Source organism: Corticium candelabrum, chromosome 19, assembly GCF_963422355.1.
Source record: "Corticium candelabrum chromosome 19, ooCorCand1.1, whole genome shotgun sequence".
Taxonomy (NCBI): domain Eukaryota; kingdom Metazoa; phylum Porifera; class Homoscleromorpha; order Homosclerophorida; family Plakinidae; genus Corticium; species Corticium candelabrum.
Genome location: NC_085103.1, coordinates 1,527,764 through 1,541,409, shown reverse-complemented (window position 1 = coordinate 1,541,409; position 13,646 = coordinate 1,527,764). Strand labels below are relative to the sequence as shown.

At 41.7% G+C, this 13,646-nt stretch overlaps 1 protein-coding gene across 1 annotated transcript; it reads left to right on the top strand.

Moving 5' to 3' along the window:
• Positions 1-1,797: 1,797 nt before the first annotated feature.
• LOC134195256 (uncharacterized) lies at positions 1,798-8,501 on the top strand. Its single transcript, XM_062664263.1, has 4 exons — positions 1,798-1,814; positions 1,860-2,853; positions 3,759-8,124; positions 8,183-8,501. The coding sequence occupies exons 1-4, from the start codon at positions 1,798-1,800 to the stop codon at positions 8,326-8,328; spliced, it is 5,523 nt and encodes a 1,840-aa protein (XP_062520247.1). The 3' UTR covers positions 8,329-8,501.
• The last annotated feature ends 5,145 nt before the right edge of the window (positions 8,502-13,646 follow it).

The following is a 13,646-nucleotide window of genomic DNA, read 5'->3' as shown; positions in this document are numbered from 1 at the left end:
TCTGGATACGCGAGACTAGGGACTCCATTGACGTCGTTCTGGTCGTCATTACCACAATAGCGAGAGAGGTGCTAACGGTTCATGGTGCACATGGGAACGCACACCAATTTGCTATTCTCTATAGATACGAAGAGTAATCCTCTCATGCGGTTGTATTTATTTCCCCAAGGCAGGTTTCGAACCACGCCTGCATTTTGTGTGATAATACGTGCCTGTATACTAGGCGATGATTGCATGTTCGCGGCCATGTATACCATGATTATTGATAGCTTACACGATCATACACATGGATAATGTTCTACCTCACCGAATGCGGTCCAACCGGACAACGACAACACTTTACGAAGGGAGTTTCCCTAACTCTTTCCGACGAAAGTATTAGGAAGGGGGAGGGGCTGACGCTTGAAGACGAAAATGACGCTGTTTGGGATGACGGCAGCAGTGCTTAGGAGCCGCAATCGTATACATGTTACCTTCAACTTTTCTGCATGGCACTTTCTTTGAATTGTTCATATTGTCGACGACATTCGCTGCACATGTCATTGCTTCTAGTTGCGCACTCGGTCACATCCTTGTGTGTTCTATTTCTCTGTTGCCGTGCGTGCTTTAAGTTTCTCTTCCTTGCTGCGCAGTTGACCAGTTAGCAAGCTACTTGCTTGTCTTCAGATACGCCAAGACAGCTTGACAATCTGTCCGCAACATAGCATCACAGCTTTTCCTCATATGCATTTAATAAAAATTAGTTTTAGTTTGTGTATATAACTATGTCGCTAGATAAAATAGTTCTTATAAATTTGTATATATATAGGCACTACTTCTGTGGCAAAGTGTTTACGAAAAATCGAAGTCGACGAGTGTTTCAATAATCCGGAATCGTTCTATTGGCCATACGACTTCCACAACTTGCTCACTCAGGATGCAGTAGAGGAGACACTTCCGTGTGCAGATAAAACTACCAGCAAATGGAACGCTCCGACTGTCGAGTTTAACGGATCAACTTTCTTCACCGTGAAACGATCTCATTATCCTGATTTAGACGGCTGCAGCTTTGCTCTGTTTGCAGTATTCAAACAGAGAATGAAAGATCTGGGTACTATACTTTTCAAAAGTGTCAACAATGTTCCACAGATAGAATACGCTTTAAGATTAAAATCAGGAAAGTTTCAAAGAGTTCGTGTGGACTACTCAGTGATTGGGTCGCATACTCAAGAAGCTCTGTTCGAAAAAGAAGAAAACACAAAAATTGATGACGATATGTGGCACACTGTGCTGGCAGTGTTTGACTTTGGAAAGAAGACATTGAAAACCTATTTTGATGGAAAGATTATTGGTTCGCAGGTTGCCTTGGGGAATATCAACTTTCGACATACGAAGGTATACTACAAACACAAACACACACACACACACACACACACACACACACACACACACACGCACGCACGCACGCACGTACGCACGCACACACACCTGAACCCACATAAAGACAATTGAAGAAACTTATCACATAAAGCCAGACTCATTAATTAATCAATTAAAATAATTAATCATTACTATTCCATATTTTCTGCGTTTAGGAAGGAACTGTACTTATTGGAACGCGAAATATAGACATAGATGTTCGAAAGACCAAGTTCCACGAAGATTCTATCTTTCGCGGACACTTAGCTACAGTTGGTGTGTTCTTCGGACAACTAAACGAAACGGATGCTGGTCGAATTCACAAAAAAGCGACAGTAGAGCTCATTGCAACCACGAAGTGCTCCATTCTTTGTGACGATACTATTTCTCCGTCTGGGTATGGCAAAAAAATTAAAGTAAAGCGTTATATGACAATCAGATCAAATTCAATGTTATTCTAGATGTAAGGAAGGATGCAAGTGTGTCAATAAAAAGTGCCTTTGCCCAACAGTTTCTGGCATTTGTCAAGCAACAGGAGATGCTCATTTCAGATCATTTGATGGCATGGCATACGACTTCAAAGGCAGATGTGAATACGTACTAGCTCAAGATATCGAAGGCGACTTCGAAATTCGAGTGCAAAAAGAGCCTTGTGGTAAAGGAACGACGACATGCGTAGCAGCTGTATCTATCACTACCTCACAAACGGACTCTAATATTGTACTTCGAGGGTCGACTATTCAGATTGACGGAAATGTCCTAGATGTGCTTCCTTACACCAGCCAATCATGCAGGTACAAAATATACAAGCAAGACGGAATCGTTCATGTCCGTCTTCGTGGTCGTCTACCAGAAGATGACGTCGAGATCACGTGGAATAGAAAAGGTGTCGTGAAGGTGACCGTCTCACAGTTGTATGTTGATCGCATTCGCGGTCTGTGCGGCAATTTCAACGGAAAGACGTCAGACGACTTGCTAAATCGCGACGGCAAAATCGAGACTTTTAATGTAGACCGATTCGGATCGAGCTGGGCAGTGCAAAGTGATAATCGCAGACTCTTGTCAGCACGATCATCATGTCCTTTACCACCACCACGTCCTTCTCCATGTGAAACAATTCCAAGTCTCAGACGACAGGCAGAAGATTACTGCAACTTCATCACTAATACTTCTGGCCCATATTCCAACTGTCATGGAGTTATCAGTGCTATCGACTACTACCGTTTCTGTGTCCACGACTTTTGTGCTAACAATGGCATTAGCGATCTCGCTTGTCAATCCGTGCTAGCATACGAAGATATATGCCGCAGTCGAGATCGAGTGATTGGCACCGTCGTTGACGAGTGCGGAGTCTGTTTCGGAGACGGCTCGACGTGCGCCAACGTCGGAGCAGTATGTCAAGCGTACGGCGATCCCCACTATGTAACTTTCGACGGAGCGGCACATCATTTTCAGGTAATAGAAAACGTTTATGTAAAATATGTGCGCATGCGCCAGGGGTATATATAGAGTAAAGGTATTTTTAAGTCCGGACAAGTGGACGACCAAATGTAACGTAGGGCATGAGCTCACTGTTTTGCTGCAGAAAATTAACGTGCTAGTCGATTTGTGATGTCTTTGCATGCTTTCAAGAAGTATCAAATAGCTATCGGAGGTCAACAATACCACTTTCCAGCTTTTGTCCAGCCCAATTTAGGCTCTTCATTGGCTCTGTACAAATTAGATTAAAAATGTAAAAAACGCTTTGTAACCTAACTTTGAAGTCAAGGGTTTAGCACTTTAGTGCTTCATTTTATTAGCTACATGGACGTATCTCATGGCGTTTTCAACGAGATTTTCAAATTATAGCCAATGTCACTGAATTAATAAAGAAATAGAAACTTAATGATTTATGGTTTGTACCAAATTGTTGCAAATATTTGCATGCCTCTAGTTATCAAAATAATAGTTTAATATATTACACTTTCGACACAGAAAAGTCTTTATACTAAAAATGGTTATAAATAGACATTTAGATTTAAAGTAGAATAACCTGTTAGCCATTTGTAGTTGTTCCTGGTTAAGTTCCGTTTATTATCGTTCGTAAACATTTTTGAGGATTAGATAAATATTTTGTCTACAATAAACATCATCTGAAAGAGTTGCAAACATGACAAAAGATAAAATTACTGGCGCCGACGTTAGCTCGCTGTGAACTCTTAGTCTCGACTGACTATGTACGCTTACACTTGGACAAAGCAATTCCATGCTTTCCGTGGAAGCTAGAAACCATGGAGATACGGCCCTAACTAAAGAGTGACCGTTGCACTATTGAAGTCGTTTTTACTTTGCTTTGTGAAATGAAAGCGTTCTCTTTCTAGGGCAAGTGTGAGTACGTTCTTGCGAAGGATTGTACTTCATCAGACCAGTTTCAAATCAACGTACTCAATGAGGTCCGCAATCAAGGCTCTCGGGTAACGTGGACGGCCGCTGTGGCTATTCGAATAGCAAGAGTGGGAACTATTGTTATGAAGCGCGACGGAGACACGACATTCAACGGTCTTGTTGTCGACGCTTATCCGTACCGAATACTAGCCGATGGATCTCGCATTACAAAAGTAGGGAGAAACACTCGCCTTCTTCTTGCCAACTCTGGCGTTATCGTATCGTGGGATGGATCTCAATCTGTGCTATTGACCGTACCACGTCACTACTTCAACAAGACGTGCGGTTTATGTGGTCAGTATAATGGTAATCCCAATGACGACATGCAGGGAAGGGACGGTACCGTCTATCATGCGAGTCACCTTACCTATTCTTCTTCTCCAACTTCGACCAATGCGTACCACTCGTTTGGTCTTAGCTGGACGGCAATTGGCAGTGAGCGTATGATACTTGCTGCTTCTGAAAAATGCGACGATTATAAAACGGCGCCAGAAAATCCTTGCGTCGGAAAATCTTTTACAGACGCCAAAGATAAGTGCTCTTTCATTAAAGATCCGAACGGGCCGTACGCAGACTGTCACAAGTATCGAGATCCTGAGGAAGCGTTCCAGTCGTGTGTATATGACGTATGTGGCAGTAACGGCGTATCGAATGCATCTTGTGGAGTAATAAGCAGCTACGAATCTTTATGTCGAACGATGGGTGCCACTTCTATCGCATCTGTCGTGGATCAATGTGGAATTTGTTTCGGAGATGGCACTTCTTGCAGGGATGGAGCTACCTGCTCGGCCTGGGGTGATCCGCATTATACAACATTTGACGGCATTCGTCATCATTTTCAAGGACACTGTGAATACGTATTCGTGCAAGATTGTCTGCGTAATGATTTTGCTGTACACGTCCAGAACGAACACAGACGAGGAAGATATGACGTCACATGGACGAGAGCAGTAGCTGTGACGATAAAAAATAGCGGAGTTATTCAATTACTACGAGGAAACAAGGTAATAATAAACTCTCGTAAAGTGAAATCGTTTCCTCATCGTTTGCCTGGAGACGGAACAATCGTTCGTCGGACTGTAGCCGGAGTGGAAGTGCATATAGCTGCAAGTGATGTGGTGGTGACATTTGATGGCAAACACAGGATAGCTGTGAGAGTACCAAAGTCGTACCTCAACAGAACGTGTGGCTTGTGCGGTATCTACGACAACGATCAAGCGAATGACATGTCTCTGAGAGACGGGAGTATTGTCGTTCCGAGTGATCCAGATATTTCTTACTCTCCCGTCTCGCAATCTGCATATTACAAGCTTGGAGTAAGCTGGCAGGTGCAAGGCAATGATCGATTGTTGCTTCCTTCCAATTACCTCTGCAAAGACTCGGAACCAGAACCACCTGGATGCAAAGCTAATCAATCTAAAGCTGAGGAGTATTGTGCAGAAATCAAGTCTCCAAGGTATTCCCTATGTCATTCTATAGTAGATCCAAAAGTTTACTTCAAATCTTGCGTCTTTGACATTTGTGGCTGTAATGGAGATACCGGTTGCGGTTGCGATTCTATTAAAGAGTATGAAAACATGTGTCGTGATCGTGGTGTCACCGGCTTCTCATCTGTAGTCGATGAATGTGGCGTCTGTTATGGGAACGGTTCGTCTTGTGAAGACGCTACCTGCTACGTGTACGGAGATCCTCACTATAGAACGTTTGACGATAGTCTTTACCATTTTCAAGGACATTGTGAGTACGTCCTTACTGAAGACTGTCAACATGAAGATTTTCAAATTACAGAGCAAAACGAACATCGACACGGAAACAAGCTCGTCACATATGTGCGATCTGTAGCCATCAAGATACCCAAAGTAGCCATCATCAAACTTCTCTTGAATAAAGTTACGGTTGTTAACAATGTGCAGTTGACAGAAAATCAACTGCCGTTTACCATTGGAGTCGATGGGACTGTTATAGAAAGAACACGAGATGAGACCGATGTGTGGATTAAAGTAACGTTGTCCAGTTCTCGAGTCAGAGTTTTCTGGAACGGAAAGAACAAAGTCAAAATTGTAGCACCCAACCATTATAAGCATCGTCTTTGTGGGCTATGTGGAACGTTTGACGGTAACAAATCAAATGACTTGACATTACGAAATGGTACAGTACTGCAACCGACCGGTCTAACACACACTAGCAATGATTTCGCTTCAATCGAAGAGTATCATCAGTTTGGTGTGGATTGGACCATTTCCAAAGCAAACAGACTGCTGATACCACAAAATGAATCGTGTGAAGATGGACCTCAACCTCCAAATCCTTGTAATGTCGCTGTCAGAGACGAAGCACATAGCTACTGCAAGGTAATTAAAGACAGAAGAAGATACGGAGTTTGCCACGAATTCGTAAACGCCAACGAGTATTACTCGACTTGCATGTATGACACTTGTTCGTGCCTCAGCGACGGCAAAGATTCGTGTTATTGCACTTCGGTGGATGCATTTGAACAAGCCTGTCGTAAAGTGGGAGTTACTAATTTCAACGCCGTGGTTGATGAATGTGGGGAGTGCTATGGTAACGGCTCTTGCGTACCTAGCGGACCATCCTGTGCAGCGTCGATCGGTCATGTGAAGACTTTTGAAAATGATTCACTTGATATCCAAGGAAATTGTGAGTATGCACTCTTGCAAGATTGCGAGAAAGACGAATTCTCCGTACACTTTCTCAACAGAAATAGATATCAAACAAAGTTATCTCAAGAACAGGCACTATTAGCCATTCGTGTATCAGGAGGTTCCATTACCAAAGTGTGGAGAAATTCTACAGTCCAAGTGAACGGTCATACTCCCTATTCCTTTCCTTACAAGATCGACGGAGGCCTCGTGACCAGATCTGGTCTCGTTGTCAAAGTAATCATCGGAAGTTCTGACGTACAAGTCATTTGGGACGGACTCTCGGCGACAGTGAAAGTGGCCGTACCATTCAATTACTACAACCGAACACGAGGATTGTGCAGCAGTTTGAACGAAACTAACTTATATTGTAGAAATCGCAAAGTGAAGGAGGAAGAAAGATTGTTGTTGTCTCCTGAGGATACTTGCAGCCCCCCACCAAACTGCTCAAACCCTGCACTGAAGTCGGCCTTGGACTACTGCAACGTCCTAACTCAAGACGGTCAACGATACGGTGCTTGTCATTCCGTTCTCGATCCAACTGAATACTACAACTTGTGTATCAAACAGATTTGCGATTGCAACGGCAATAGAAGTTGTGGTTGTTCTGCTATCAAGGCCTACGAATCCCAATGCAGAAATGTTGCAGGAAGCGACGTTCGTGTTGGTACAATTGTGGATGAATGTGGAGAATGTTATGGTGATGGCAGTAGCTGCAAGTACGCTAATTGTACGATATTTAGCACACCACTGGCGTCAATCACAAGAGCAAACCAGGAATATATAACATTCGATTGTCTCGTTCATCGATTCCAAGGCTCGTGTGAATATGTTTTGGCACGTGACTGTACTGGAGGTCTCTTTGATATTCACATCGAAAATACCTCTCCTTTCCCAAATGCAATCGGCTCTGTATGGACAAGAGCCGTCGCCATTCGTGCAGCTGGACTCGGAGTGATTAAAATATTTGTCTCTCTTCACAAGCCGATAGTGTATTTGAACGACGAACGTCTGTCTTGGCCATCAACCACATCAGCAATCGATGGTTCACAAATTCTTCTCTTTTCTGAAGGATTTGAAGAAAGAGTAGAAATTCTTTTGGCACGTACAAAAGTCAAAGTATTTGTGGTAAATCATTATCAAGTAGTTGTATCTGTTCCATCAAACTTTAGAAACAGAATGTGTGGATTGTGTGGCAACTACAACGGAAACTCAATAGACGATCTTACTTTGCCAAATGGAAAAGTTCTAAAAGTCAGCAATGTCAAGGGCTCTACGTCTGCTCGTTCCGTTTGTAACTACCACATATTCGGTAAAAGCTGGGCTGCACTGAATCAAAGGAGACTCATCTTAGATCCTACAAACACATGCCGTGACCATCCGGAGGTTCCATTCTGTGATCAAAATCCGGAAAACAAAAGACAAGTGGAGGAATTTTGTGACATTATTCTCCACCCGAAGGGACCGTTTGCCGAATGCCATTCTCATACCAGCCCACATACTGCGTACACACAATGCGTCCTGGATGGCTGTTTGCATAAAGGAAAGAGAGCATCTATTTGTCCATCCATTAGATCGTACCAAACTCAGTGTCAGAAATGTGACAAGCAATTATCTTTGATTGTCCCAGAATGCTCCCAAGGTAAAATCACGTTAATTAAATAAAACTTTTTCATGAATAAAATTATTTTTGTTTTCAGATCCATGTAACGAGCTCAAACCCTGCTTCCAGGATGTCAAGTGCTCGAACGATTTTGCTGTCTTTCCACCATACAGATGCGACAAGTGTCCCACGGGTTACGTCGGAAACGGTAAAGAATGTCGTGACATCAACGAGGAATTTTGAAGTGAGCGACTATAATCGACTGTAGCGAAATGAACTTGCAATACTGTAGTAGGTTTAGAGAGAGATATAAAAAACGTATACGACAAAACTTTACTATGAAGAGACGTTTCGTTGATTCTAAGACATTTTATGCTGACGTTAATTTTCATTCTAAAGCAATCACGTTTCATGTTACGGAATAATATATCAAAATATTTATATACATTCTTTGCACACGTGTATATGTGTACGCAAATTTGCAAGCCGGGGAGCTAAGAGCTGTACCGTGGATGTCATTACAAAAAACTACCCCGCTTAGTTGCCAGACCGTGCACAGGTAAAATTTTGCAAGTCACCGGCACAGAAAATTGAAATTCCCACACTGAGGTATTTTATGAGTCGGACATTTCATTGCTCGAGTGGCTCTGCAATTCAGCTCAAGATGATCTTTTTAGTGAATTTGTTTAATAGTTACCATGGCTATTGGAAGACATTCGTAAGTATTTATTTTGATATATATATATATATATATATATATATATATATATATATATATACACATATACATACATCACATTATGCGCCGAAGATTGTTGAATCTAGATCCGGATCTCGAACGTGGGACCCAGGGCAGCGCACTTCAGCAACTACAGCTTATCCATGTATACTGCTTGTACAATAGTGCATGCAGTATCAGCAGAGGCGGATCCAGGATGGGCACTTGCGGCAAGTTCCCTCCTTTACTTTTGCGAAACAAAAACTTCAAAAATTTCTGCTGCCAGGCATTCTATTTCAAGATGACTTTGAAGATTCAAGCGTTGACAGCGACGAACAGGACAAATGTAAGGGGTTGTGTATATGAATAATGTAATTGTTGTTTAACAACGAGAGAGATAAAGCTCTACTAACGAACCATATGTATAGTGTCTATAAATTGCAATTTTGTCACACTGAAATATCTAGACTACAAGTTTGTGCCTCCGGGCCTAAGCGCTTCTGGATACGCCCTTTAGTCTGGTCGGTCGTTGACATGCAGAGCTACTGTACAAGCGGACCTCCAACTGAGTGGTTTGGTTCGTTCTCACCACCCCCACCCCCGAACCCTCTAAGTACGCGCCTTTTGAAATTTTGAAGACACGTAAATTTTGAAACAATCATCAGTATGTAGTAGGCTACACATTGAATGTTATCGCATATCGAAAAAGGTTTAATTCTGTATGGGTATCTGCGTTGTTCTCTCTAACGACATGTTGTGTTGGTCGGGTCGAAAGCAGAATTTGATCCTAAAGAAAAAACGACCAATATCTAGTCTTGCGTGGCCAGACCATCTCCGCCTACATCCTTCCGTCGAGAAATGGTCTGGTGAAAGACCTCTTCATTGGTCGACATTGATGCCTAAAGAAAATGGTTAAGCACGCGCTTTTTCATGAGATCATGTCAACGGAGACACGATAACGATCACAATTGCCCACCTAGCTAGCGCATATGAATCATCTAATGAGATTTACAGTTCCACGTGTATATTTCATCTGGTTATAAGCCACGATCGTGAAAGCCGTATAGATAAAAGCAAGCGTCCGCGCAATTTCAAGGACTTTGAAGTCAATACCGGCCGGCAGAGTGGAAGTTTGGATGGCAGGTACGTTTCTAACGCGGTAACCATGAGTTATTGTCGTCGTTCTAGTGATGTCTTTCTAGAGAATCCGTCTTTGTCAATCGTATTTTCAAAATATCTATTTCGCTCAACCGTGGAAGACGGAACACGGACATCGCGCAACGGCTTCAAGATGCATACAGTAAATAGGCTAAGAACACTTGAAAGTAAAGTGACATGATTTTTGACGTTTCAGTCGCACTATACTAGTGTTACATAAAATTATTGCAATCGTTTGACACCATTACTCGCGATTATATTACTCAAGATAGCACGAGAATGTAAGCTATTTTGTTGGCATTCGATCGCTATAGAAATTCATAGTCACCCTTTGCATTTTGCTTAGAATCCACGATGAAAGAAGGTGAAACAAACAGGTTATCATGATTGCATATGTGCATGGTGTGTGTGTGTGTGTGTGTGTGTGTGTGTGTGTGTGTGTGTGTGTGTGTGTGTGTGTGCGTGTGCTTGTGTGTGTGTGTGTGTGTGTGTGTGTGTGTGTGTGTGTGTGTGTGTGTGTGTGTGTGTGCGTGTGCGTGTGCGTGTACGCGCGCGCGAGTGTGTTTACTAGTTTTCTGAAGTTATAGTAGTCAACTTACACGTTGCTGTCTGTGGTGAGTGGTACGTTTGTCGTGACGATTGCATGGGTGCACCCTTAATTGAAAACAGAGTTTTACTGTTTGAATAAATTGGCAACGAGTCATAATAGCCTAGGAGACCTTTCTTTCACTTTGCTGTCTGTGAACTGTGTGTCTGTTTGCAGGCTTACGCTTGCCGTGACTCAGGGGCATAGCGTAACCCCTAAAATGGGGGCTCAATTTCTGAATGGTACGGCACACGCCCACTTAAATGGCTTTTAATTAATTAACTGATACAGTAGAAATTTCAGCTGCGGATCCAGACTGGAAACCATGTATTTGCTATACACAGAGTTGGTCCTTAAAAAGTCTACAATTTATGCATATTCAAGCGTTGCCAATGATGAATAGGACTAATGTAGGTAGTTCGGTATACGAGTAATGTAATTGTTGTTTAACAACGAGACAGATAAAGCTCTCTCTACTAATAAACCATATATAATGTCTACAAATTACAATTTTGTCACACTGAAAATATCTAGACTACAAGTTTGTGCCTCCAGGCATAAGCGCTTCCGGATACGCCCTTTAGTTCGATCGGTCGTTTACAGACAGAGCTACTGTACAAGCGGACCTCCAACTGAAGTGAGTCGGTTCGTTCTCACCCCCTAACCCCCTAAATACGCGCCTGATATAAGACAAGTAAATTTTTATATAATCGTCAGTATGTAGTAGGCTACACATTGAGTGTTACAGAAAGAAATTACCTTGATGTCATAATGTGAAGTAAAAGATTTAATTAAATTTACCCCTGATAAGCCAACGAAGAGTCTCCATACACACCAGGCGCGCAAGAGGGCCTGGGACGAGGCCACAGTTTGAGCTGCCTCGAATTTCAGCCCATTGACGTCACTGAGGAGAGCAATCGTATCAAGACGGTTGCATCAAGTCTAAGAGCTCAACGTAAAAATTGAACCTACCAATATTAGCCGTCGGTCTTGATGTTTTGCAAGCTAAACTAACAATGTCAATTTTGATGGCAATCATGCAGATTAGAAAGCTTCCAAATAGCAGTATGAACACGAAACAAGATAGATCGAGTGTACAGACGTGACCTCAAACTCCATCATTTTTTTCAAAATTTTATGATGGCAATCTTATTTGAGGCAGCAAAGTCCACAGGTTTTTGCCATCTCCTTCCTGTTTTACTTTTAGACGGCGGGGAGGATTTGGGGTGACTGCCATCAAAACTGTGTCTGGAATGAGGTTAGATTTGAATGGTCCTAGAAAATCATCTCAAAAATCTGTTCTAGTAGACGGTCGACTTTCATCCAAATATAAGATGGAGAATTTGCGTTGGCTTATTTGGGTTAAGTCTTTCCCTCACATCATGACGTCAGGATTCCTTCTAGGTAAGCGACCCTTCTGCTACGAACTTATTTTGTCATTATGAATTCATAATCTAATACTGCATTACATGCATGGCCAGCTCAACAATGGTAGGTGGAACTAAATGACAGTATATGAACGTCATGTAGCTGCAACATTCTCTAGATCCTACGCCAACATTTAAAATATCTTTGAAGTGACGACGTCCAAAGAGAGCGTAGAAATTTCTGCACGGTTGGACTCTTAGCCGGGATTTTGCGTTGTGTCCGCACAATCTGGGAGTTTGTGCTGAACGCGCAGTTCCGTTTGTGTCAATGGTTTCCATTAATTTCCATGGTGATTGGTAATTGTGGCCCTTGGCTTAATATTTATGACTCTAGACCAAAAAGAAAAGTAGCTAATTAATTATTATGTATTAGCTATCAAATTGAAAACAAAGGTTTTTGAGAGGTCTAAACTCTTGGCGTTGATAAATATTATACACTTAAGGATCCTGGATGCAGAAGTATGTTATATTGCAACAAAAGGTAATTACTTGTTGAGAGTTGGTAGAAAGACTAGCTTGTTTAGACAGTTGATAACACAGCATGCTCATTTGATGAAGCTGTTAATGTGCATGCAGCACTGTACGTGTTTCAATTTCAGTCTGTAGAAGACTTTGCACTCTTGCAACTAGAATGAGCTTCCAAGTCTTGCTTCACGCTTTTCAATGGCACAGAGTGTTGTTTCAAATTTCATACCGTTATGTCTAACTAGAATATACTGACACAGCCTGCAGTTGTCAATTGCTACAGATAGCATTGGATACAACAGAAGATCATTGTTTGAGGTAAGATCCAGTTTGTAGCAGCTACTAGACGCATACAACAATTTACTTCAGTTTAGTGTTGTGGGATGTTGGTAGGTCATATTTTGTTATTGACAGTCTTCGTATGCTGTAGTTGTATTTGGTTATTCTGTATTCCTATAGCAACCCTGAACATGAATTTTGAAAAGTTTACCACATTTAATATCAATGATTTTATATTGGCATCAACATGTTGTGGTGCCAAAGTGCCACTTGATGTCTCATTGTGAAATTTGACCAGCAACACTGCTATAAAATTTTCCAGGCAAAGAACGGACATATCAGCTAATATATCTACATATCAAGATTCTTATGCAATCAGCAAGCATTCCGAATCAATTCCAGGCAGGGCTGAGTCCTATGTATATAGTCAGTCTAAATTTGTATTTATTGAGTTTGATTTCAACTGAACCATTTATGGAAGGCAGGTGACGCCTCTTTCAACAAAAAAATTTGACAAAAATAGGCCAACATTGTGACCCCAAGCACAAACTTGAGGCTCCCACAGTTTTTCTAATTAATTGATATAAAATATGGTAATTTATTAATTAAGCCTAAATATGTACTAGAAGCAACAGATGTAGAGCACAGACAGAATAGCAAAGTACATCAGATTCTATATGAACTGGGCTTTCTCTGTTACAAACGAAATTTTGTGATAAATGATGTAGCTTGATTAGCTAATTAATCAGCTCTTCAAAAATGTCTGTTGGTCTCCTCTCAGAAGCAATTCAGTTATTTATCGACATTATTGCAGGTCGCTCATTTCCAAGAGTGTGACAATGTCAACAGTCGTGACCTGGTGGTATATGTTGTACATGCCTGTACGTCAAATTTTTCATCAATTAATTATCTTATGAGCTACAATGTA

Bases quoted from the DNA above. Each gene is read 5' to 3' on its own strand.
- LOC134195256 (XM_062664263.1), top strand. The intron at 2,854-3,758 runs GTAATAGAAAAC...TTCTCTTTCTAG, and splicing joins GAGCGGCACATCATTTTCAG to GGCAAGTGTGAGTACGTTCT. The intron at 8,125-8,182 runs GTAAAATCACGT...TTTTGTTTTCAG, and splicing joins TGTCCCAGAATGCTCCCAAG to ATCCATGTAACGAGCTCAAA.